The sequence below is a fragment of the Megalops cyprinoides genome, chromosome 1 (assembly GCF_013368585.1).
Source record: "Megalops cyprinoides isolate fMegCyp1 chromosome 1, fMegCyp1.pri, whole genome shotgun sequence".
Classification (NCBI taxonomy): Eukaryota; Metazoa; Chordata; class Actinopteri; order Elopiformes; family Megalopidae; genus Megalops; species Megalops cyprinoides.
This window is the reverse complement of record NC_050583.1, coordinates 36,611,409-36,635,289: the sequence shown is the minus strand read 5'-3', so window position 1 is coordinate 36,635,289 and position 23,881 is coordinate 36,611,409. Positions and strand designations below refer to the sequence as shown.

At 40.4% G+C, this 23,881-nt stretch overlaps 1 protein-coding gene across 3 annotated transcripts; it reads right to left on the bottom strand.

Annotated features, from left to right (window-relative positions):
- Window positions 1–115: 115 nt before the first annotated feature.
- Window positions 116–22,834, bottom strand: LOC118789595. Of its 3 annotated transcripts, none has more exons than XM_036546091.1 (9): window positions 22,783–22,834; window positions 20,358–20,628; window positions 20,035–20,088; window positions 19,632–19,865; window positions 18,455–19,300; window positions 18,179–18,325; window positions 8,084–8,317; window positions 7,838–7,984; window positions 116–902 (listed from the first exon to the last, which is right to left on the bottom strand). In XM_036546091.1, the coding sequence occupies exons 1-9, from the start codon at window positions 22,789–22,791 to the stop codon at window positions 814–816; spliced, it is 2,031 nt and encodes a 676-aa protein (XP_036401984.1). In that variant the 5' UTR covers window positions 22,792–22,834; the 3' UTR covers window positions 116–813. The 3 variants fall into 3 exon arrangements, with proteins under 3 accessions (XP_036401984.1, XP_036401975.1, XP_036401985.1); XM_036546082.1 differs by lacking the exon at window positions 116–902 and adding an exon at window positions 3,271–3,967; XM_036546092.1 differs by lacking the exon at window positions 116–902 and adding an exon at window positions 7,261–7,665.
- Between the last annotated feature and the right edge of the window lie 1,047 nt (window positions 22,835–23,881).

The window sequence follows — 23,881 nt, the reverse complement described above, 5'->3', positions numbered from 1 at the left end:
TGCATTTAAGTATTTCCATGATTTTGCATTTAAGTGAATTTGAACATTTGTTCACTACAGCAAGTTCCATGGACCTAAAATTCCTTGGGGTGGGGGTGGGGGTGGGGGTGGGGAAGGGGATAGGGGGAACACCATCTCAAACACCATCATTGTGTAACACCCACATGGGTGATATAAAGTAGCCAGGATCCATCACAGCTCCTTACACTCCGGGAACTGTAGCTTTGACTAGAATTAACACCAGCACACACCCAGGGGACTCCCAGAACCATGCATGCATTGCTTAACCCTATTCATTGGAACTTACTCTGCTAATTAAATGCCATGCTGTAGAACATCAGCTGGTCTTCGATACTTTTTGTATGATATTATATGGTACAATCAAGTTGTGGTTTTTCTCCGTTATAATCTAGTTTGGTTTAGCTCTGCTGTTGTTGTCATGAGCTGTCATCTTGTTTGACTCATGACAAGATGTATGTGTTGACATTATTGAATGATTGTGCATATCATTCTACCGTCATCTTATCTTTCTTTGATCCCATTTGCTTTATGTGATCATCATCATTTATTATCACATAAATTTGCACCATTCTGTTTCCATCATTCCACATTTCATTTATTTCTACTGGCACTGCTCTACTGCTCATCTTCTTACCTCTTAAAATACAGTTTCTTTGAGATGACTTTGCTTTGCAGGGCACTGTAAAATGCAAAAATAGATGTGCACTAATACTACTCTTAAGGGCATGATACTGAATAAAATATGAACTGGACAAATTGATCCAGCAGCACATCACCTGAAAGAGGTGAAGTTCACTGAATGAGGCAACAGAACTCTCTTGTCCAGCAGCTCGCTTTGTCTCTGTCGTTAGAGCAGGCCTCCACTGGAGCTCTCTGTCGTTCTGCAACAACACAGCACCATGCACATAATGTTAGACCCAACCCACATCAAGGATCACCAAAGGGGATTTCATTTTGCACATTTAGCCTTTACATTTAGCGTGACTGGATGGAAGATGTGTGTGTTAGTGCTACCTCAGAACAATTGGGGTTAAAATGTAATTAATCCAAAGGTAATGACCCATGATGTGTTCTGTGGTATCTGTGAAATCAATGAACACAAACTAAAAAAAACATTTAACATAGAAATGGCATGAATTCATGAATGAGCCTCCTAAAGATATAATGGGTTGTTTAATTTTGCAGAGTAGGTTGAAAATATACAACAAAAAACATACAACAAACTCCATAAAATGAATATGAATAACTCCCACCCATAGTCTGTGAAATGAGAGATGAGAGTGTAAACTTTCGATGTTCTGAACTGTCATGATGCACAGGCCTGGTAGTGTCTGTTAGTGAGTGTGTAAGTCATACAGGCTTCTGTTACAATTTAATGGGAAATCAATTCCACAAAACTTTCATCATAAAATCCATATTTAAATTAATTGCACAACATGAAAACCTAAGATTAACTAGCATGGTGGTCACTTTGGTCATACATTTTTGTTGAACTCAAACAATTTATTACATTGTGATTTCATAGTCATCACAGTCATCATAAATACATATGTGCCAGCCCAAAAACCTGATAATCAATATACTTAGAGTTTTAATGGACATAATGAAAAAGAAAACTAATTTTAGTGAAATGTTTCTTTTCTTATAGCTCAGTGTAGTTCAAGGTAACTCACTATTGCTAAATTGAAAGAAGGTATGAACATCTCATCATTGAGATTAAGGATTAAGATAGGATCTGCATATTAATTCATGGTGACCTGTGTGCCAATAGTTTGTTAGTGCTAACCGGTCAAATCAGTATTCTTCAAAACACCATCTGATTTTGGTTAGGTACCCCTGTTTGCATGTTTGTTACTTGGCAAGTTAGCAAAACAGCTAAATAGATTTGTGCAATAAACTCTTTCTGTGATTGAGTGATTGAGCTCATTAATATTCAATGTGCACTGCAATTTAACTGAAAAATGTATGAGCTGAGGTTAGCAGTGGCAACATGGGTGATGCTGTGGTGCAGTTTTTTTGCAGTCATATGATAAAGCAGAACATTCTGCACCCTTCACAGCTTCTGCAGTTTTATTGCCTTAGTAGTATCCAGATATGGTTCAATACCTAATGAATTCAAATGCTGTCATTCTAAATTATGCACAGTAAGGCCATTTGAAAGTGTAAATTGTGTCGTTTAAAATGACTCTTCATTTGTAAATTGCTACTCATGTCACAAGTGCAGACTTATTTAACTCTCCTCTCTCTCTTGTGTTTCCAGTCTCAACATTCTGTTATACATAGAATCTTAGGGGAGGCATGGAAATGGAATTAAAGCTTCTATACTCACTGAGATTTTTAATCCAAAATTCGTGATTGATCATTTTGGTTTTGTACCAAACATCAGATCAATTATGAAACAGCTAAATCCAAAACGAAATATATGTAATGCTAGCATGGCTAATAATTGCTAGCTAGAAATTAAAAAATAAAGAGTGAATATAATATATAACAACTAACACTCATGATGTTTTTCATACTTCAGTAAAGCTGGGCCAGTTAGTAATACACTCACTTCTTGACAATTTCAGCTATACAGAGAAACCTGACAAGAATCTCCCTACTACATTTCACCATCTTTACTGAACCACTTTTGCTGTCATTAGATGAAGTGAAACAGATTAAAGGTATCCCACATCTACACCAGCATGCCATAAAATCAGCCTATATTCTGATGAAATATTTCTTTGCATTCAGAAACTTCTCATGTTACCTTTCCTCTGTCATGAACCTGATCAACATCTTCAGTTCTATCTCTGGATGCTTGGTAAATTGCTCCATCTCTGAGGTTCTGCCTCTGAGACAGTGTATCTGAGATACTGTATGCCATGACATACCTTTCACATTACCTACCACAGGTATCAGGTACTTGATTCTAAATATCACCTAATCTCAGTAACCTCATCCTTCTCATGAAAACAATAAAAGATGACCTTGACAGATGGAATGTCCAACCACTATTATTAATGGGGTGATTCACCTTTAAAGATCAGAATACTATCCAAAATAATCTGTCTCTTCAACATTTACACTTTGCAAACTAACCCCTATCTTGTCCAACAATGACTTCTTGATCAATAGGAAGCCTTTTACATTCACATACAAATCATCAAACACAAATGCTAAGTACCAATTAATAGTAAAAAACAAATATAAGTTGTTACACCCTTTGTTCAGTAATTTTGGACACTAGCTGTTGAGAAGCTGGCATATACGATTTCAGTGATGACATCAAAACAAGAAGGACCAAAGACATGTCAATGCAAGTAAAGTTGGCTATTATGAGGCTGAAAATTAGCTTCAATACACCAGAGACATAGCCAAAACATCAGGCATGCCAAAACTGTCTCGTACATCATTAGGAAGAAAGAAAGCACTGGTGAGCTCAGCAGTGGCAAATGACCTGGTAGACCAAGAAAGACCACTATAGTGGAAGACTGTAATTTAAATTATGCAGAAATGCCTTAACAATGGCCGAACAGATCAGGAACACTCTCCAGGATGTAGTCACAGATTTGTCCAAGAGCACTATGCACAGTAAACTACATCAGCAGAACCTCAGAGGGTACACTACAACATGAAAAACACTTGTAAGCCTCAAGAACAGAATGGCCAGGCTACAGTTTGCTAAAACATACATATCAAGTGTGTAGCTCTGGAACAAAGTCTTATGGACAGATAAAACAAAGACTTACCTGTACCAGAGTAATTAAAGAAAGAAATTATGAAGAAAACGGAATTGCCCATGATCCAAAGCATAGCGCCTCATCTGTGAAGCATTGTGGAGGTAGTATTATGGCTTGAGCATGTATGGCTGCAGTTGGAAATGGCTTCTTTATCTTCTTTGATGATGTGACTGCTAACAGCAGCCGCAAGATGAATTGTGAGGTGTACTTAAACATTTTGTCTGCAAAGATACAACCAAATACCTCCAAAATCAATGGATGGAGCTTCACCATGCTACGGGACAATGACTCCAAACACACTGCAATGGCAACCAAGGAGTTATTCAGGGCCAAAAAGTGCAAAATTCTTGCCTGGCCAAGGCAATCACCTCATCTGAATCTAACATCTAACTCAGCATGCTTTTCGTACTAAATACTAAAGCAAGACTGAAGACAAAAATACCACAATCCAAGCAGGAAATGAATATGCCTACAGTGTAGGCCTGACAGAGCATCACCAGGGAAGATACCCAGTGTCTAGTGATGTGTGTGGGCTGTAGACGTCAGGCAATCACATATGTATATAAATACATGCGACCAAGCATAAAACATGACCACTTTACTGAACTATAATGTTATTCTGTCCAAATACTTGTGGTACCCTACACCAGCAACAGACTCTAAAGGCAAATGCAAAGCCTAGAATCAAGACTAGATACTAACAACTCTTTTGTGCAATGGTAACAATGCAAACAAACATTATACCTACCTTATAAAAGACAGTTGTGAAACCAATCATCCAAATACTTGACGCTAAATGGTGGGAATATGTACCAAACCTGCTGTAATTTCTAAACTGTTCATCCAATATATATGAATACCCTCAAATCTGATAGGCTGCACTTTAGCCCTGTAGTCATTGTGTTATTTCAAATCCAAAGTGCTGAAGTATAGAGCCAAAACAACAAAAATGTGTCACTGTCCAAATACTTTGGGAGTTTGCTGCATCTCAGCCTGCAGCATGCCTCTCCCTTTCCCTCTGCCTGATTGGTTTATCAGCCTGATTTATCAGCCCTGAAGTAACACACCAGACACCATAAACACACTGCCTAAAAAACTTCAGAATTGGGGTGTAGCCAGAGTACTAATTTTAGATCTAAGACTGGCTATTTTCTGGTACCCTGCTTCCCTAAGCTCTTCCTCCAGCTGCCACATGATGCAATGGACTAAATATGTTCAACTGTATTCTGTTTGGAGAATAATTACCTTCCTTTTTTGTGTGAATAAGCTCAGAGAAGGGCTTCTAACCCATTTAATTATGATGCTTTCCTTCCAAAAATTTCTTTCAACTCAATGTATTCCATATACTGTATATTCCATACATTTCTGCAAACAGAAATATATGGCATCCTGCTTAATGAACAGCAAGCAGCCCACAAAAGGTAATAACAACTCAGAGTCAGATTTTACAGGTCCTGAGATACTGCTTCATGCCTAAATATGGCCTGAGCACCAGAGGTGTTGTGATTCTCTGGGTAGGCCCAAAGTTCATTCAATTTACTACTGCTAAAATTTAAAGATTACTGTTTAGTACACTTTATTTGGTCATAGTTATAACAATATTTCATGTTATTTTTCATTCTGTATTTACATAGGCTGTGAATAAATTGGTAGAGTTAACCAACAAACTCCTGGAACCCTGTTGCTCATGAGCCAAGAGGAAACAATCTGCCATAAAATCACTAACTAATGGGATTCAATTCTCAGGGATTTACTCCTTAAAGCTTTTTTCGGTGAACCTGCCCCAAAGATGCAGTATGGGATGCAAACTTCTCAGTCTAGATACTGTTGTACTATTTCACTTAGGCCTACTAACACTCAGACATTAGTTATTCATGCTATAGCCATGGGACATTGTTTGCCTGTGAAAAGATGGCCTTTCTGGCTCACAGTCCAGTCAACCTGGAGGTTGAGAGAGGGCCTCCATGGAATTCAAATAAAGAATCAAAATTTTAAGGGCTGCAAGTGGTTCAGTTGGCAAGGTATTCACACAGAGTCCTATGGCTCAGTTTGAAACTAGCCTTGTCATTTGCCAGCAATGGCCAGGATCACAGGAGTGGAACAAATCATCCCTCATTCCATCAGGGATGCAGATAGCTACCAAGGCTTTCTCATATCACCGCTCTTTGGTACCCGTGTGATTTGCTAGGCACCTGTGAGCTGCTTGCGTGATGTCAGTGGAATAGCACCTACTCGATAATCTGAACCCACTTCACTGTAGAGCACTGTGTAATGTGTGCTATGAAAAATACCCATTAGCTGCGTGTGATTGTAGGATTACATTCATCTTGCTTCAGCACTCTTTTGCAAGTGCAGAGATTGCTGTGGTGAGATGACCCTGATGTACACCTGGAAATACAAAACAGGGATGCATAAAAGTTCAAAAGAATGAAAAAAGTATAAAAATTTTGCTTTTAAATTTTTTGTATTTTATACTGTTCTCCATTTTCCACTGTTGGCCAGAGGCATGTGTGAGTGAGAGGCAGGCTACACTCTGCATCCTGCTTCCTTTAGCTTTTCCCCTGTGATGCACCAGACCATACATGCTACATTAAGCTCTGCTAGGAAACGACGAAATTTTTATCTTGAAAAGTGCTGGCATTCTTCCTCTGTCTCTATTTAGGTATAACAATGTGGTAGGTATTCTGCAATCTGAAGTATGCCACTTTTATATTCCCACACAGGATCCACATTAGCATGTTGCTGCTTGTTGCACTGCACAGTTTATGAAATGCTGCCAGCTAATAACAGACATATTTGGAAGTCCTTTTGGGTGACAAACTGGATGAAACAGGCTTTGTTTATTTTACTTATCGTAGTTAACTATTTACAACCTATACATCCATGCAGAGTTTTTAAAGCCCTGATTTGATGGAAGTACTAATAAATATACTGTCCTTTGCCTAAGAGATGGTGGAATTCAATAAGGATTTCACTGTATTTTAGTTCAAACTTGGCTTAAAGGGTTTTGTTCTTCCACAAAAGACATGTGAGCAATTACAGGACAAATTAACCAAATTAATGATGCATTTCTAAGATTGGACTGCTTAAGGACAGGCTTTTAAATGACAGAAAAATATCATTGAAGCTCTCAAGTATAACAATTCAAAGCAGCAAGTGGTGAGATTTTTGAGATGCAAAAGCAAAATAAAGATATATTTCAATATTTTAACGCGTCAGTGGGTTTTCTGAGCAATTTCAAAAAGTCTGGTTAGAAGGTTAGAAAAGGTTAGAAACCACATGGGGGTGAAAAAAAACTTGGGCCTGAGAAATATCCATACATTTCCTAATGTATGACATGTCCTAATATATGTCTATCTTTTGTAAATATATGACACTGATGGTTCTGCTTTTTACCCTGTTTCTTTTTCTCCTAAATTCTTTCTGAAAAACATGAGATTGTAGACTATAATGGCCCCCTGGTTTAATGTCAAATAATACAGAATGGTGTTATGCATATATCTACACTGTAGCTTTTTATCTCAAGTTGATATTTGTACATTGCTAAAAGGCCCTAGAAGGGATGCTGGAAAGCTGTTTTTTTAAATATTGAACAAATCTTTAAATAGTTAAATAATAAATGACTACATAGCATGGCATGGGCTTTCTGTTCCTTATTTTAAAAATTTATATTAAAACAATTGTTGAGACTTACAAAAATGCTGAGACCCATGAAAGTGCTGACTTTCATTCAGTTTGACAACAAGTATGAAACCAAAAGGCTGGAAACAATGATGGCATTGGCAGCATGGTAGGCTGTATAAACTGACTGTTATCTGTGAAAGAGGCGAGACTGCTTAGGAGATGGCACTTTTTTGCTGGTGGATGAGTGGTACGGATTCTTTCTCTCCCATATCCCTGCTTGCTTTCCTGAGGTCCACTTTGATCGTTGAGACAACAGAAGACAAAAGTTTATACACTTACACTTACACTTATACAGTAAGATTGCGGTATTTGAGAAGACATACGAAATATTACATGCCAATATGTGCACCACCATCGCTGCACTGAGTGATGTCAGCATGCAAAGTGAATTGGTCTTCACAACTTACTGGAGACTTTGGCCTTGTTGTCTGCTCTTGAGGCCTCTTCCTTTTTTCCTTTTGTCTGGACATCCTTTGGCACGTCTTTCTTATCCTCCTCCTCAGACACTTGTGGTACTGTCTTAGGTGTGCTGTGCTTTTTGAATTTTCCAGTACCTGATAATACGGTCAGAGAGATCAACAGAAAGGATGATGAGATATGGAAACAATGAAATTGGGAAACAGCGACAGAAGCACCATGTTAATACCACTTACCGAAAGACAACAGTCCACTCTTGCTGTTTGACTGTTTGGACTCAGTTAATGGCGCCACCTCTGTTTCCCCCTTCCGATCTGTGCCTGTATCTTTCTTTGGTGTATTTTCCACCTGTTCTGCTAACTCCTCTTGTTTTGTGTTGCTTTTCTCCCAAAACTTGAGTGTTGCAGTCTTTTTTCCTCCCTGTTTTTCCTCTTCTTTGTCTTCCATTACTTCTTTCTGGTGACTACTTTCTGCATGAAATAGCATACCAGTCTAAATCACTCAGAAGAAAACCTGGGCAATGTCAGCTAGACCGACAGTTGCTAACTAGAAGGAACCGATGAAAAAGAGAGAACATAATATATAAAAATGTGAATGAACCTCAGAGAACAGCCTCTAGATTTCACTGTCATTTCCATACATTAGGTAACTGACAATTGATGAAATGTGTCACCCTTAAGTGCATACCAGATGGAAGTGTTTTTATCATTTTCCAAGGAAGCAACTTGCGGTGATCTTTATTCTTTATTTCTTCTCCACATCATCTGCTTCAGATTTATTAGATCTGATTTGGATACAGACATATTTTCCTCATCACACTTCCCTCAATCCATACACGCTGCATTAATCTCACTCATTGCAAAACCTATTAAACACTCCTGTTTCCTCCAGTTTAGAACATTATCACCCTTGAATTCAGACCTAAAAAATCATAGGCAACGCTTCGTCAAATGGCTTAGAAACAGTAATATCAACATAGCCTGCCCAGCAGGAAAATATGTACCATAGGGTACTTGCCTCTTGGTCCTTTTTCAGCTTTTAAGTTTGGCCTGCTAATGCTCATGAATTAGTTATTCATGTTATAGCCTTAGGGTGTTGCTTACTTGTGATACAATGACCTTTCTGAGGCATGGTCCAATCAATCTGGACCAAGAGAGGACCTCCATGGCATTCAAACACACAATCTAAATTTTTTTGTCTGACTTTCCCACCGCTGTCAGGAAAATAGCCAATCAGATATTGTTGGTATCTGAGTGCAGTGGAAGCCAAAAAGCATGGCCCTTTCCAGACAGAAGTCTCTTGAAACATGATTTCAGCAGGGCAGGTTCCACCCTGCATTCTGCTTCCTTAAGATCTTCCCTCATGATGCATCAGACTATACATGCTACATTAAGCTCTAGGAAACTACTTACTTTCTTTTAACCCTTAACTGTCCAGTAGCGACCACACACCCCTTAAGATTGGGAAAAGAAACCCATAGTCTATGTGCTGCCCCCCCCCCCCCTCCCCCATCCTTATTGGAATCCTCACTGCAAGGGGGCTGAGGGATACTGAACTACAGAACTACACCAAACTGATGTGTGGCAGAACATTATTTAACAACCCTCCACTGCCCCCCAACCATTTCCTCAATCCCATAGAAGGCTGTCTTGTCGGTAGCGTTCTGGAGCTTGGCGGCGTTATCCAAAATGGTGCAATACTGGCATTGCTTCAGGCAGTGTAAGCCCCGCACTGGGCATGTTGGGGGCAGAAGGCTCCTCAGTTGAGGGCCATTGAGAAGTAAAGGTTGGATGGCTTTGTGGGTTTCCCCCCCAGTTCCCCATGGTTGTCGCCCCACCATTTTGAGTATTGGTCACACAGCCACTTCTGTCTGTCCGCAGCCATCATGGCCTGTTGCCTGGTGAATTTGTGGGCTGTATCCAGTCGGTCTTGTAACTGTCAGACATACTTGGGGCCAGCTTGAAGTGCATCAGGTGGGTTAACGTAAAGGAGCTCAGAAGGTGTCCTAAACTCACAACCGAGCATCAGCAGTGCAGGGGTACAGTTGGTGGTCTCCTGTACTGCGTTCCAGCAGGCCATCAGTACCATTGGAATCTTAACATCCTAGTCTTTCTGATCTTATGCTACAACCAAGGCGAACTGGCCACTTAATGTGTGGGTGGAGGCGTGTAGTACATGCCTTATGGAGACACACCTCATGGGACACTCGTGATTCAAAATTTCAACCCTGGTCAGAGCGGAGCTCAGTGGGAACCCCAACCCTGCTGAAGAGACCTTTTACTAGTGTGTCACAAACTGTCTGGGCCTCCTTGTCAGAGAGGGCATATGCTTCTGGCCACTTTGCAAAGTAGTCCAAGGCAACTAAAACAAATCAGTTTCCCCTGGTTGAGTGGGGATATGGGCCAAGGATATCCACCTCTTCTCTGTCTGTTGGGGCTCCAACTCTGTACTGCTGGCAAAGGTACAGATCAGACAGGCCCTTCTGGGCTACACAGGCATCACACCATTGACAGAAACATGACAGATAGAAAGCTTGTCAGGATCTTCATCAGCCCACAGTGGCCAATGCCCACCTGGCCATAGTTAGCAGCCAGCACCACCTCTTGGAGCGCATTTGGCACCACCGCCTGCCATCTCGACTCACCCATAGCAGGCTCAGGCCAACCGCAATGTAAGTTGCCTTCTCGTACTGACAACCCTGACCACTGTAACCACAAGCCTTGTATCTCTGCAGATCACTGAACCACTTCAGCCTAATCAGGTCGCTGACAACATTCAGGTCACTATCGGCTACCTGTTGTTCCTTCCAGGAGGATATTTCACTTGGTAAGAAGGCTCTACAGGTTGGCGTCAAAGTCTCAGGCTGCTCTGCTTCCCTCAGCTCTGCTTGCTGGTTAATCAGGGGGACAAGGACTTTGAGACAACCCATCTGCATGTGCTCTCATGTTCGGTGCTCTACTCTGTACTGAAAAACCTGCAACTGTTCCAGCCATCTGGCTACATGACCTTCTCCTTCTCAGAAGGAGAGCAGCCACTTCAACGTTGCATGATTGGTACATATCAGGAAGAGGAGCCCACACAGGTAGTGGCAAAAATGACATGTGGCATCTACCACAGCTAGCAATTTGTGTCTTGTGATACAACAATTCTTCTCAGGCTTGGAGAAGGTCCTACTGAAGTAGGCCACCATTGGGTATCATTTAGGAAAGCACTGCACCCAACCCCTCCTCATTGGCATCTGTATCTAATATGAATTCCCACTCTGGGTTGGGAGCGATGAGAACAGGTGCCTGCCAGAGATCCTCTTTAAGGGAGTCAAAGACAAATTGCTGGTCTGGGCCCCAACAGAACACAGCCCCCTTCTTGAGCAACTGGTAAAGTGGTGCTGCAACGATGGAGAATCCAGCCACAAATCACTGATAATAGGACACTAACCCCAAAAAATGCCCACAGTTGCTTCAGGGTGGTTGGTATTGGTAATTGGTATCCACACTGCTGCTACCTTGATCTTCTCAGTCCTGACACCATCCGCACGGATGTGGTGACCAGGGAAGCTCACCTGTCTTCTCAGCAGGAGACACTTCTCAGGATGCAATTTGAGGTCCGCTGTGGCTATCCAAGTAAGAACATCCTGAAGAGAACCTAATGCAGCTTCAAAATGAGGGCCATGCACTAACAGATTATGGAGGTAGACCAGGCAGCTCTCTGGAGGGATGTCTGTCAGTCTCCAATCTCCATGAAATGTTCAAAGGCTGCTGGCACATTGTAAAGTCCAAAGGGCATAGCCATAAATTGCCACAAACCCCGCCCTGTGGTGAAAGCAGTCTTTGGCATTGTATCAGGAGCTAATGCTACTCGCCAGAATCATCAGGTTATCCCATCCTTCTTAGGGACCATCACAACCAGGGAAGCCAAGAGACTCTCAAAGGGCTCAATAATGCCTGCAGCTAACATTTCTTGCAAGCATTACTCAGCAGCCTCCTGTCTGGCTATGGGCAGATGACAGGGTCTTTATCGGGCCTCACCTGTATCAATTGTATGCTGCACAAGGTGTGTTCAGCCAACATCAGCAGGGCCAGTTGCAAAGATGTGGTGGAATTGGTACAGTACATCCCATAGACATTAATGCTGCTCTGGAGTCAAGCCATCGCCATTCTTTTCCCGAACGGATCTCACAGTGGCTTTGTCATTGTTTGTAATGGAGATTTTAGCGTTGCTTTAGCCGCGTTGCTAGCGCCAAACACCATGCCACTGGTAGCATCAGCATTGTATACATTCTTCTCTTCCAGTTGTGGTTTGATGACCTCGCATCCAGCACAAGCTCTGACGACTTCCAGTTCATTTCCCCCCTACTAGGTTAGCACTCACTACATTCCTCACAGTTTCAGGTAAAATTCTCTTTGCCTCGCAAGTTACCAACTCTCTCAACACTCGGTCAAATCTACTGTTAAAGTCTTACAAAGCACCGCCATCAATCTGTATCCTAGCAATGAAAGGGATCAGCTTGTCTCCCGCAGTGACTGTGTTCCACTCAGTTTTGGACCCCCCAAAGTGGTGTTTCGCTCCAGTTGCTTCACCCGTAGCCATCCGCTGGGCATTCCCTCTTCAGATAGGTCAGCAACAGGTCTGAGCAGTGGCATGAACTCCAGCCCTGCATCCATCATCTCTTTCTTCCTGCAAGGTTCACATAGGGAGTATCCCACTTCTGAAACACCAGTTGTAGCATGCACGGCCTCCAAACTTTGCTTCAGCCCGGGCATGGAAGAAAGAGTCGGCGAATATTTACTCCTGTTGGGTTGTGCGGGTCGCCAAGAACAATAAAGTTGTCCATGGTTTTCTAACGATGGTAACAAATTATTAGAGCAAAAAACTACTAGTGCTGCTTACAGAAGGAAGATAGGGAATCTGCTCTAATATGACGGTGCCAAGGTGCCAACTGATGCAATATTGAAATGTTGCAACATTTTAATTACATGCCCCCCCTTAAAACCCTTAACTGACCAGTAGTGACCATACCCCCCCCCCCCCCCCCCCCCATGTCCTTATTCGCATCCTCACGGGGGGGCGGAAGGATACTGAACTAAAGAACTGTACCAAACTGATGCGTGGCAGAACATTAGCTAAGAATGCTACAGTACTAATATATGTTTTCTTCTTGTCTTGCCTAGAGGTCTATGGAATTCAAATAAAGATTTCACTGTATTTTAGTTCAAACTTGGCTTAGAGGGTTTTGTTCCTCCACAAAAGACATGTGAGCAATTACAAGACAAATTAACCAAATTAATGATGCATTTCTAAGATGGGACTGCTTAAGGACAGGCTTTTAAATTACTATAGAATATTATTGAAGCTCTCAAGTGTAATAATTCAAAGCAAAGTGGTGAGATTTTTGAGATGCAAAAGCAAAATAAAGATATATTTCAATATTTTAAAACATCAGTGGGTTTTCTGAGCAATTTCAAAATCTGGTTAGAAGGTTAGAAAAGGTTAGAAAACACATGGGGGTGAAAAAACACTCATGCATGACATGTTTTCTAATATGTCTGTCTTTTGTAAATGTATGATGTGTAAATATACGCATATGTCTTTAACCAGTGATTAAAGTTACTTTGTGACCATAATATTATTTAACTTACAGAGCTCATTGATAAGCCTGTTGGTAGAAAATACATGGGGCTGACAAAAATCCTTTCCTAATGTATGACATGTCCTAATATCTGTCTGTCTTTTGTAAATATGTGACATCTGCTAATGTGTCGCTTTTTACCCTGTTTCTTTTTGTCCTCAGTTCTCTCTGAAAAACATGAGATTTTAGACTATAATGGCCCCCTGTCAAATAATACAGAATGGTGTTATGCATATATCTACACTAGCTTTTTAGCTTTTTATCTCAAGTTGATATTTGTACAGTGCTAAAAGATGGCCCTAGAAGGGATGCTGGAAAGCTGTTTTTTTTTTTAAATGTTGAACAAATCTTTAAATAGTTAAATAATCTGAAATGACAACATAGCATGGCATGGGCTTTCTGTTCCTTATTTTAAAAATTTATATTAAAACAATTGTTGAGACTTACAAAAATGCTGAGACCCATGAAAGTGCTGACTTTCATTCAGTTTGACAACAAGTTTAAAACCAAAAGGCTGGAAACAATGATGGCATTGGCAGCATGGTAGGCTGTATAAACTGACTGTTATCTGTGAAAGAGGTGAGACTGCTTAGGAGATGGCACTTTTTTGCTGGTGGGTGAGTGGTACGGATTCGTTGTACCACCATCACTGCACTGAGTGAATTGGTCTTCATAACTTACTGGAGACTTTGGCCTTGTCTGCTCTTGAGGCCTCTTCCTTTTTTCCTTTTGTCTGGACATCCTTTGGCACGTCTTTCTTATCCTCCTCCTCCGACACTTGTGGTACTGTCTTAGGTGTGCTGTGCTTGTTGAATTTTCCAATACCTGATAATACAGCAATCATGCAGAAAGGACAGACCGAGGTCAGAGAGATCAACAGAAAGAGGAATGGTGAGATATGTAAACAATGTAATGGGGAAACAGTGACAGAAGCACCATGTTAATACCACTTACCGAAAGACAACAGTCCACTCTTGCTGTTTGACAGAGTTAATGGGTCCACCTCTGTTTCCCCCTTCAGGTCTGTGCCTGTATCTTCCTTTGGTGTATTTTCCACCTGTTCTGCTAACTCCTCTTGTTTTGTGTTGCTTTTCTCCCAAAACTTGAGTGTTGCAGTCTTTTTTCCTTCCTGTTTTTCCTCTTCTTTGTCTTCCATTACTTCTTTTTGGTGACTACTTTCTGCATGAAATAGCATACCAGTCTAAATCACTCAAAAGAAAACCTGGGCAATGTCAGCTAGACCGACAGTTGCTAACTAGAAGGAACCAATGAAAAAGAGAGAACATAGTATATAAAAATATGAATAAACCTCAGAGAACAGCCTCTAGATTTCACTGTCATTTCCATACATTAGGTAACTGACAATTGATGAAATGTGCCACCCTTAAGTGCATACCAGATGGAAGTGTTTTTATCATTTTCCAAGGAAGCATAAATATACGTATATGTCTTTAACCAGTGATTAAAGTTACTTTGTGACCATAATATTATTTAACTTACAGAGCTCATTGATAAGCCTGTTGGTAGAAAATACATGGGGCTGACAAAAATCCTTTCCTAATGTATGACATGTCCTAATATCTGTCTGTCTTTTGTAAATATATGACATTGATGGTTCTGTTAATGTGTCGCTTTTTACCCTGTTCGTTTTTGTTCTCAATTCTCTCTGAAAAACATGAGATTTTAGACTATAATGGCCCCCTGTCAAATAATACAGAATGGTGTTATGCATACACTAGCTTTTTAGCTTTTTATCTCAAGTTGATATTTGTACATTGCTAAAAGATGGCCCTAGAAGGGATGCTGGAAAGCTGTTTTTTTTTAAATGTTGAACAAATCTTTAAATAGTTAAATAATCTGAAATGACAACATGGCATGGCATGGGCTTTCTGTTCCTTACTTTAAAAATTTATATTAAAACAATTGTTGAGACTTACAAAAATGCTGAGACCCATGAAAGTGCTGACTTTCATTCAGTTTGACAACAAGTATGAAACCAAAAGGCTGGAAACAATGATGGCATTGGCAGCATGGTAAGCTGTATAAACTGACTGTTATCTGTGAAAGAGGTGAGACTGCTTAGGAGATGGCACTTTTTTGCTGGTGGGTGAGTGGTACGGATTCGTTGTACCACCATCACTGCACTGAGTGATGTCAGCATGCAAAGTGAATTGGTCTTCATAACTTACTGGAGACTTTGGCCTTGTCTGCTCTTGAGGCCTCTTCCTTTTTTCCTTTTGTCTGGACATCCTTTGGCACGTCTTTCTTATCCTCCTCCTCAGACACTTGTGGTACTGTCTTAGGTGTGCTGTGCTTGTTGAATTTTCCAATACCTGATAATACAGCAATCATGCAGAAAGGACAGACCGAGGTCAGAGAGATCAACAGAAAGAGGAATGGTGAGAGATGTAAACAATGTAATGGGGAAACAGTGACAGAAGCACCATGTTAATACCACTTACCGAAAGACAACAGTCCACTCTTGCTGTTTGACAGAGTTAATGGGTCCACCTCTGTTTCCCCCTTCCGGTCTGTGCCTGTATCTTCCTTTGGTGTATTTCCCACCTGTTCTGCTAACTCCTCTTGTTTTGTGTTGCTTTTTTCCCAAAACTTGAGTGTTGCAGTCTTTTTTCCTTCCTGTTTTTCCTCTTCTTTGTCTTCCATTACTTCTTTTTGGTGACTACTTTCTGCATGAAATAGCATACCAGTCTAAATCACTCAAAAGAAAACCTGGGCAATGTCAGCTAGACTGACAGTTGCTAACTAGAAGGAACAGACTAAAAAGGGAGAACATAAAATGAAACAACTAACATTCAAGATGTTCCTAGAATTTCCACTAACATAGTTTCCAAATAGTGTAGTTTTCATCTAAAAATATGAATAAACCTCAGAGAAGAGCCTGTATATTTCACTTTCCATACATTAGGTAACTGACTATTGATGAAATGTGTCACCCTTACATCTGTACCAGATGAGTGTTTTTATCATTTCCAATGAGGCCACTTGATCTTCATTCTAAGACTCATCATCTGCTTCAGATTTATTAGATCTGATTTGGATACAGACATATTTTCCTCATCACTCTTCCCTCAATCCATACACGCAGCATTAATCTCACTCATTGCAAAACCTATTAAACACCCCTGTTTCCTCCAGTTTAGGACATTATCACCCTTGAATTCAGACCTAAAAAATCATAGGCAACGCTTCGTCAAATGGCTTAGAAACAGTAATATCAACATAGCCTGCCCAGCAGGAAAATATGTACCATAGGGTACTTGCTTCTTCCTTTTTCAGCTTTTAAGTTTGGCCTGCTAATGCTCATGAATTAGTTATTCATGTTATAGCCTTAGGGTGTTGCTCACTCGTTATACAATGACCTTTCTGAGGCATGGTCCAATCAATCTGGACCAAGAGAGGACCTCCATGGCATTCAAACACACAATCTAAATTTTTTTGTCTGACTTTCCCACCGCTGTCAGGAAAATAGCCAATCAGATATTGTTGGTATCTGAGTGCAGTGGAAGCCAAAAAGCATGGCCCTTTCCAGACAGAAGTCTCTTGAAACATGATTTCAGCAGGGCAGGTTCCACCCTGCATTCTGCTTCCTTAAGATCTTCCCTCATGATGCATCAGACTATACATGCTACATTAAGCTCTAGGAAACTACTTACTTTCTTTTTATCTTAAAATGTGCTGACTTTCTTCTTCTATCTTCATTTAAATTCAGTGTGATAAAGTGATAAGTATTCTGCAGTCTGGAGTATTCTACTCTTTACCAAGAGTTTAACTTGATTACCTATAAAGGGATTAAGGAAAAAATACAGTTTTCAATATATCTGTAAAAAAGTTTTTTTTGTTTTAACCCCTATGGAGAATGGCAACAGAAAAGTGTTATGTGGCTATTTAATTGACACTAAACAAAATAACAGATTGATTGGTTATGAAGCTATCAATCCAGCTCACTTTCTTCTTTCCTCAGGTTAAATGTGAACAACATTTTGTGAGCTTTCAGTTAGATAAAAAACATAAATGGATCACCCTAACATCCTGTGTAATTAAAAAGAGAAACAGGTCACAATAGTACTGCATTTCAAATACCTTTGGCATAATGTCAGACTCCAGTATTTTATTCACAAACTTATTTAAAATGTACTTAATCTGGTAAATCTATCTAAATTTAATTTACTAAATCCTGATGCTGCCAAGCTGTACATAAGTCTTGCATGCATTTTTCCTGAATAATAGCATTTGCAGCCAGGATTAAGAAAAAATGACTTCATGGCATGGCATGGGGCTTTCTGTTCCTTATTTTATAATTTTATTGACTTTCAAAAAATGCTGAGACCTGCAAAAAGTGATGACTTTCATTCAGTTTGCCAACAAGTAAAAAACAGGAAGGCTAGAAATGATGATGGCATTGGTAGCCCCAGCATGGTAGTCTGCATGAATTGAGTGTTATATCTGCATGAGGCAAGACTGCTTAAGGAATGACACATTTACTGGTGGATGAGTGATACGGATTCCCTGCTTTCTTCCCTGAGGGCCACTTCAATCATTGGGACAACAGGAGACAACAGTTTATTCACTTAATAATATTGCAGTATTTGAAAAGACATACGGAAAACAACATGCCACTACCTGCACCACCATCGCTGCACTGAGTGATGTCAGCATTCAAAGTGAATGAGTTTTCACAACTTACTGGAGACTTTGGCCTTGGTGTCTGCTCTTGAGGCCTCTTCCTTTTCTCCTTTTATCTGGACATCCTTCGGCATGTCTTTCTTATCCTCCTCCTCCGACACTTGTGGTACTGTCTTAGGTGTGCTGTGCTTGTTGAATTTTCCAATACCTGATAATACAGCAATCATGCAGAAAGGACAGACCGAGGTCAGAGAGATCAACAGAAAGAGGAATGGTGAGAGATGTAAACAATGTAATGGGGAAACAGTGACAGAAGCACCATGTTAATACCACTTACCGAAAGACAACAGTCCACTCTTGTTGTTTGACAGAGTTAATGGGTCCACCTCGGTCTCCCCATTCTGATCTGTATCTGTCTCTTCCTTTGGTGTATTTTCCACCTGTTCTGCTAACTCCTCTTGTTTTGTGTTGCCTTTCTCCCAAAACTTGAATATTGGACTCTTTTTTCCTCCCTGTTTCTCCTCTTGCTGGGCTTCAGATTCTTCCTTCTCGTGACTGCTCTCTATATCCCCATCTTGTAGAATCATTTGATTCAGATAGTCACTAAAACTCTCCATCAACATCTGATCTAGCTTTTCCAGCAGCTGTGTGACCTGAATGCGATCTTCTCTGTCATTATTTTTGAGAACATGATACCTGTTGCCACACCTTTCAACAAGCATCTGGAGTTCCTTGTCTTTTTCAATGTGTTGCTCAATAGTTATGTTTGTCAGTTGGTCACCATGGGTGAAGAGCACCATTGCTGTTTCCCAGTCATTCTCGCTAAGATATGCTAGATGTTTCTCCATTTTGCTTCTGCTAATATCTGTTGTTAGGTCAACTTGAACCACAACAAGGTGAGCCTTTGGACCTGGTGGTAATTCAGACACACTCTTTTCGATACCTGGTACAATTCTTTTCATATAGTCCTTCACAGAGTTCCCCTTCCAGCCAGGTGTGTCCACCACAGTTACCTTCCTCCCATCTACTTCTGCCTGACTGGTCATACATTGCACTGTTTCTCCAGTGATGTGGAATTCCTCCCTGCCCAGGATGGTGTTTCCTGCTGAGCTTTTTCCAGCCCCTCTCTTCCCCAGCAGAACCAAACTCATCTCTGAAAGACGGTTAGCTTGACCTCCTTCATCTGTCACAGAGAAGAAACATGGCTCATTCCCCCCCTAAGACATGAAGCACAGAGCCAACAGAAATAAAGAGCACAGCACAGCACAGAGCCAAGAGAAATAAAGACACAACATTGAGCCAACAGAAACACAGAGAACACCACAGAGCCAACATAAACATAGCACAGCACAGAGCCAACAGAAAAAACATTTATTTTCATTTTTAAATTCTGCACCTTACTTTTAACTTAACTATCAGTTCCTTTCTAGAGGTGACAAGAATCTCATTGATCAATGACAGAGGTGAAGTGAAACCAGCTCAGGATGATATCTTGAGGAATGTAGATATCTTACCCTGATCCTCCAGAAGACTTGGCTCCATTTCATTCAGTGTGTCAATAAAGGCACTTTTCGCTGATGACCCTCCAGCATTTAGCGCTTTCATCAAATACCATATTTTCTCCATTGATGTAGATGCTGAGCAGATTTTAGAGTACATTTCATTCTGGATGAAACCTTTGGAAAGCAAGATCTTGGCTATACGGTCCACTACTTTTACTCTCTTCATGAGTCTGAGATTATGCTTAGCTGGGAGGAAAATGTGACATGACAAAGATGGTTACTCATACTGGTCTTTTTGACACATGAAATTTCCAGCAACCCTCTGCATGGTCTTGATACATTTGCAACTATCACTGTAAAATTGTAGCTCAGATTTCTTTTAATGTTCCCACTGATAAAGTAGTTATCAGCTTACCAATTACTCTATCTGTGGTGACGACTATTTTTTCTCTGACTGGAGATGGGGGCACTGAAAAGGACATGTAGAACATTGTGTTGGCAAATGTGATTTAACAGGTTTCAGTTTCATTGCATAATTGTCTATGACTTTTTTTCACTGCAAATTTCACAAAGCAGCAATTTGTTTAAATCTTTATGGTGGTTTTGTTCTGTAGACCTTGTTCTTTGAGACATTAGTGCAGTAGTTACTGTCAAGCAATCATGCAGTAATCTTAGACAAATAGACAAAAATGTCTATTGCTCTCAACCTTGTAATCAAAAAGAAAAATGTCAACGAACATTTATTTTTCGCTTCTTCCAGCTTTTCTGCAAGATCATTCTGGTTCATCTTCCTCAAAATAGCTATGGTAACTGTTATAGCCCCATCCCTGAGGTAGCGTTCCATCATCTTGGTGACTGTGTCCTCTCTTTCTGTGTCCTCAAGACAGGCTTTTCGAAAAGGTATAAACTCCAACAGCACATCCTGGCACAGGTGCCATTTGAACAGCTTGAAATCCTTTTGCTCCAAATCTTGCAGAGTGCTCAGAAGGAGTTCATCCAATGTTATTATCTGAAACATGTCAAAACAGAATTCAAAGGCAGCACTGTACAGTTTACAAAAGGAAACCAGAGAGTACAGTCTAATAATGGAATAATATTGGAGTGTACCTAGTACCCAATCCTGGCTGTCATTGCTATTTTGAAACATGCTTAGAGTTTTTATATTTGAAGTATATTATTTAATTAATACTAGATCTTTTATATTTTTCCACTGTGGCTCAACTCAACCAACAAAATAAAACTGACACTGATTTTATACCTCTAGCAGTAAAAATTCCAATTGACAATCTGCTACAGACATCATTGTTGTTGTTTTAATTCGATATCTATAACCTCAATCCCATTTAATGAAAACTACATCCAACTAATTACATGTGGGACATGGCTACCTAAATAAATCTGAAAGAAGGAAGATTCTGAAAAACATTATGACCAGCAAAACACATCTACAAATAATTATAATTACGGACATATGGATTTGTGAAGATCCAAAACATCAAAGAAATATACATCTGTGTGGCTGCTAAGTCTACATTAGCATCTTGTTCACTAACCCTATGACAGAGTGCCGTCACTAAGGTTGAGTATGTGCTCTGACTGCCATTCCAACGAGCCTGGCTCTTTGGCGTCGCGGTCAAAGTTGCATGTTTGGTACCCCGGAGACCCGGGTTTGAGGCCGGGTGGGATGACTGCTCTTGCCCTTTGCTAAAAATGGTGTCAGCAGTGGGATGGCTTGCCATGAGGCCATCAGAGGTGTGCCTGGTGTGTGAGCCGTATGAGGGGACCCCACGTTCAGTTGACCCCGGTGTGTGAGGGACCCCAGAGATGGGTGAAGCACAGTGTGAGGGACCCCAGAGATGGGTGAAGCACTGGTGAGTGGGGCACCCTGGCATGGGAGAAGTACAGCAGGGGAATGCGTGAGGGATGCCTCGGTGCGTGAAGCGCATTGGCGCGCTTCCCAAAGGGGAGGGCAGTGTGACAGAGTGCCGTCACTACGGTTGAGTATGCGCTCTGACTGCCATACCAAAGAGCCTGGCTCACGGGTTCGAGGCCGGGTGGGGTGACTGCTCTTGCCCTTCGCTACAAACCCTATGGAAACCTTTTTTAAGTTTTTTTTCACTTCTAATTAGGATTCCACACTCCACCTATTTTATTATTCTGTCAGTAATACACATCCAGAGCAACTTAGAGAGAATTAATTCATATATTGCTGACATGACAGTTATAACAGTATGACTTTGTTCAAAACAAAGCACAGCAAAGCAGCCATTTTGCACTGGTATGAGGATGGGTCATTTGTTATGATTCTTGCTCTGCATTACCACCCAGTGGACAAAATTGTGCAGCACTATGGATGATAAAAAATCTTACAATCGGGAAAATGCATTTAACCACAGCAGAAGAAGCTCTCTCTCTGTGTTCCGTGTGAATGCACGTGTTGTAACTTGTGCCTTATTTTATTTTCTTAGAAAGTTGCATTCTTTTATCTATATATTGTGTTCTGTTTGCCATTGAACTGATTGCATGACCAAAGGAGACCATTTTTAACCTTAAATTATTTTATGCAGGGGCTCATTGCCACCATATCCCAAAATTTTCATTATTCTGAATCACCTGGAGCCTTTTTCCTTTGGAAAAAAATACAGACAGAAGATTTTGTTTCTGATATATCAGTATTAACATAATTTGTTCATTTTACATTAAAAGCAGAACAGACTTCTGGGAGAGGAAAGGTGTTACACTGTATATGCCTCTTGCAAATGTGTATGAACGGTGTGGGCAAAAATTCAGAAATTCATGAGCTAGTCTTCCACTTTTGTAAAAATGTACTGATTTCACATTTTTGCATCAAAACATCCTCTAAGCTGACATGTATTGTAACTATTCCAGAACCATAAAGCAATATGTCATTTTATATTAAAACCTTTGAATACAACACGATGAAATGTGCACGATATATCAGCCCTTATCACATCTTCACCATCATACAACCTAAAAGATTGTCTTATTCCATTGATCATACGTTAAGTACACAACACATATTTTTTTTTATTCCCTTATACTGACTGGAGACTATTTACTGACTGAATGTGACAGTTATTTATAATCTAGATCTTTCTCTCTGTCTCCCAGTTTACTTCTGCATGCACTCCAATCAACTTACCTGAGTCATTATTCTCCACTCCAAGACTCCGATCTTCTGCTGTGTGTCTCTCTCTCAGTGTGAAAAAATGAACTGGATATCTTTCATGTTACCTTCCTTATATAACCTTGCTTCCTCATACCTAATTGGGTGAAAGTAAATGGAATATACACACCCCCATTATTACTTAACTGGTTTTGAGGTACTGTTTTGTCTGTACTGTCACCCTAGTATAATGAAACATCCTTTGGTTCCCAAGACCATAAATTTGAAGATTGGAATTTTACTTTTTTTCTGTAGTAACAAACTCCAGTTCTTGTTGTAATAATAGTTTACTGTGAAAGATTTTTCAAGCAGGGAATTATGTTAATAATATCAGTTATTTTTTTCTATGCAGGCTTCTTACATTATCCCCCATGAATGAACAAGCAATTGAAGTGATCTAATGGATCCAATTAAATGATCTCATCCCCAATATGAAAGTGTCTGTGTGTGTGTGTGTGTGTGTGTGTGTGTGTGTGTGTGTGTGTGTGTGTGCATGCGTGCGTGCATGCGTGCGTGTGTGTGTGCGCATAACCCTGTGGTTTCTTGTGCTCAACTTGAAGTGGAAACAAGGAATGCGTGACTGTCACGGTTACTTGGGGAGATGGCAAGAGAAGAGAGACAGAGTGAAGTTAGCTAACCACAGAGCAAAAGGTTTTAGCTTTTAAACAGTTATTAACTACAAACCAATTAGTTTAAAAACAATACAAAACCCTACTCGGCATACATCCCACAGAGGATATTTGTGTGCTCGGAGTCTGAGGACAACTTAATTGATGGATTTTAATCAGTCCTCACAGCCTCTCCAAGACTTTGGAAACATTAGCAGGAAGGAAGGAAGCAGCGGTAAGTCAACACAAATTTGTTTTCTAGTTAGATATTAACAAAGGGACCAGTCTAAAGCCTCCTTGTTCCTCTGAATGAAGAGAGTCACCCCTTTCAGTCATGTGCATCGTGAAAAATGGGACAGCCAAGAAATGCTACCCATATCAACTCTGAAGTATTTACCTTGAATAATCACCAAACATTTCATAAAAATTGAGCAAATTGATGAAGATTTTACACAATTGATAGTCTT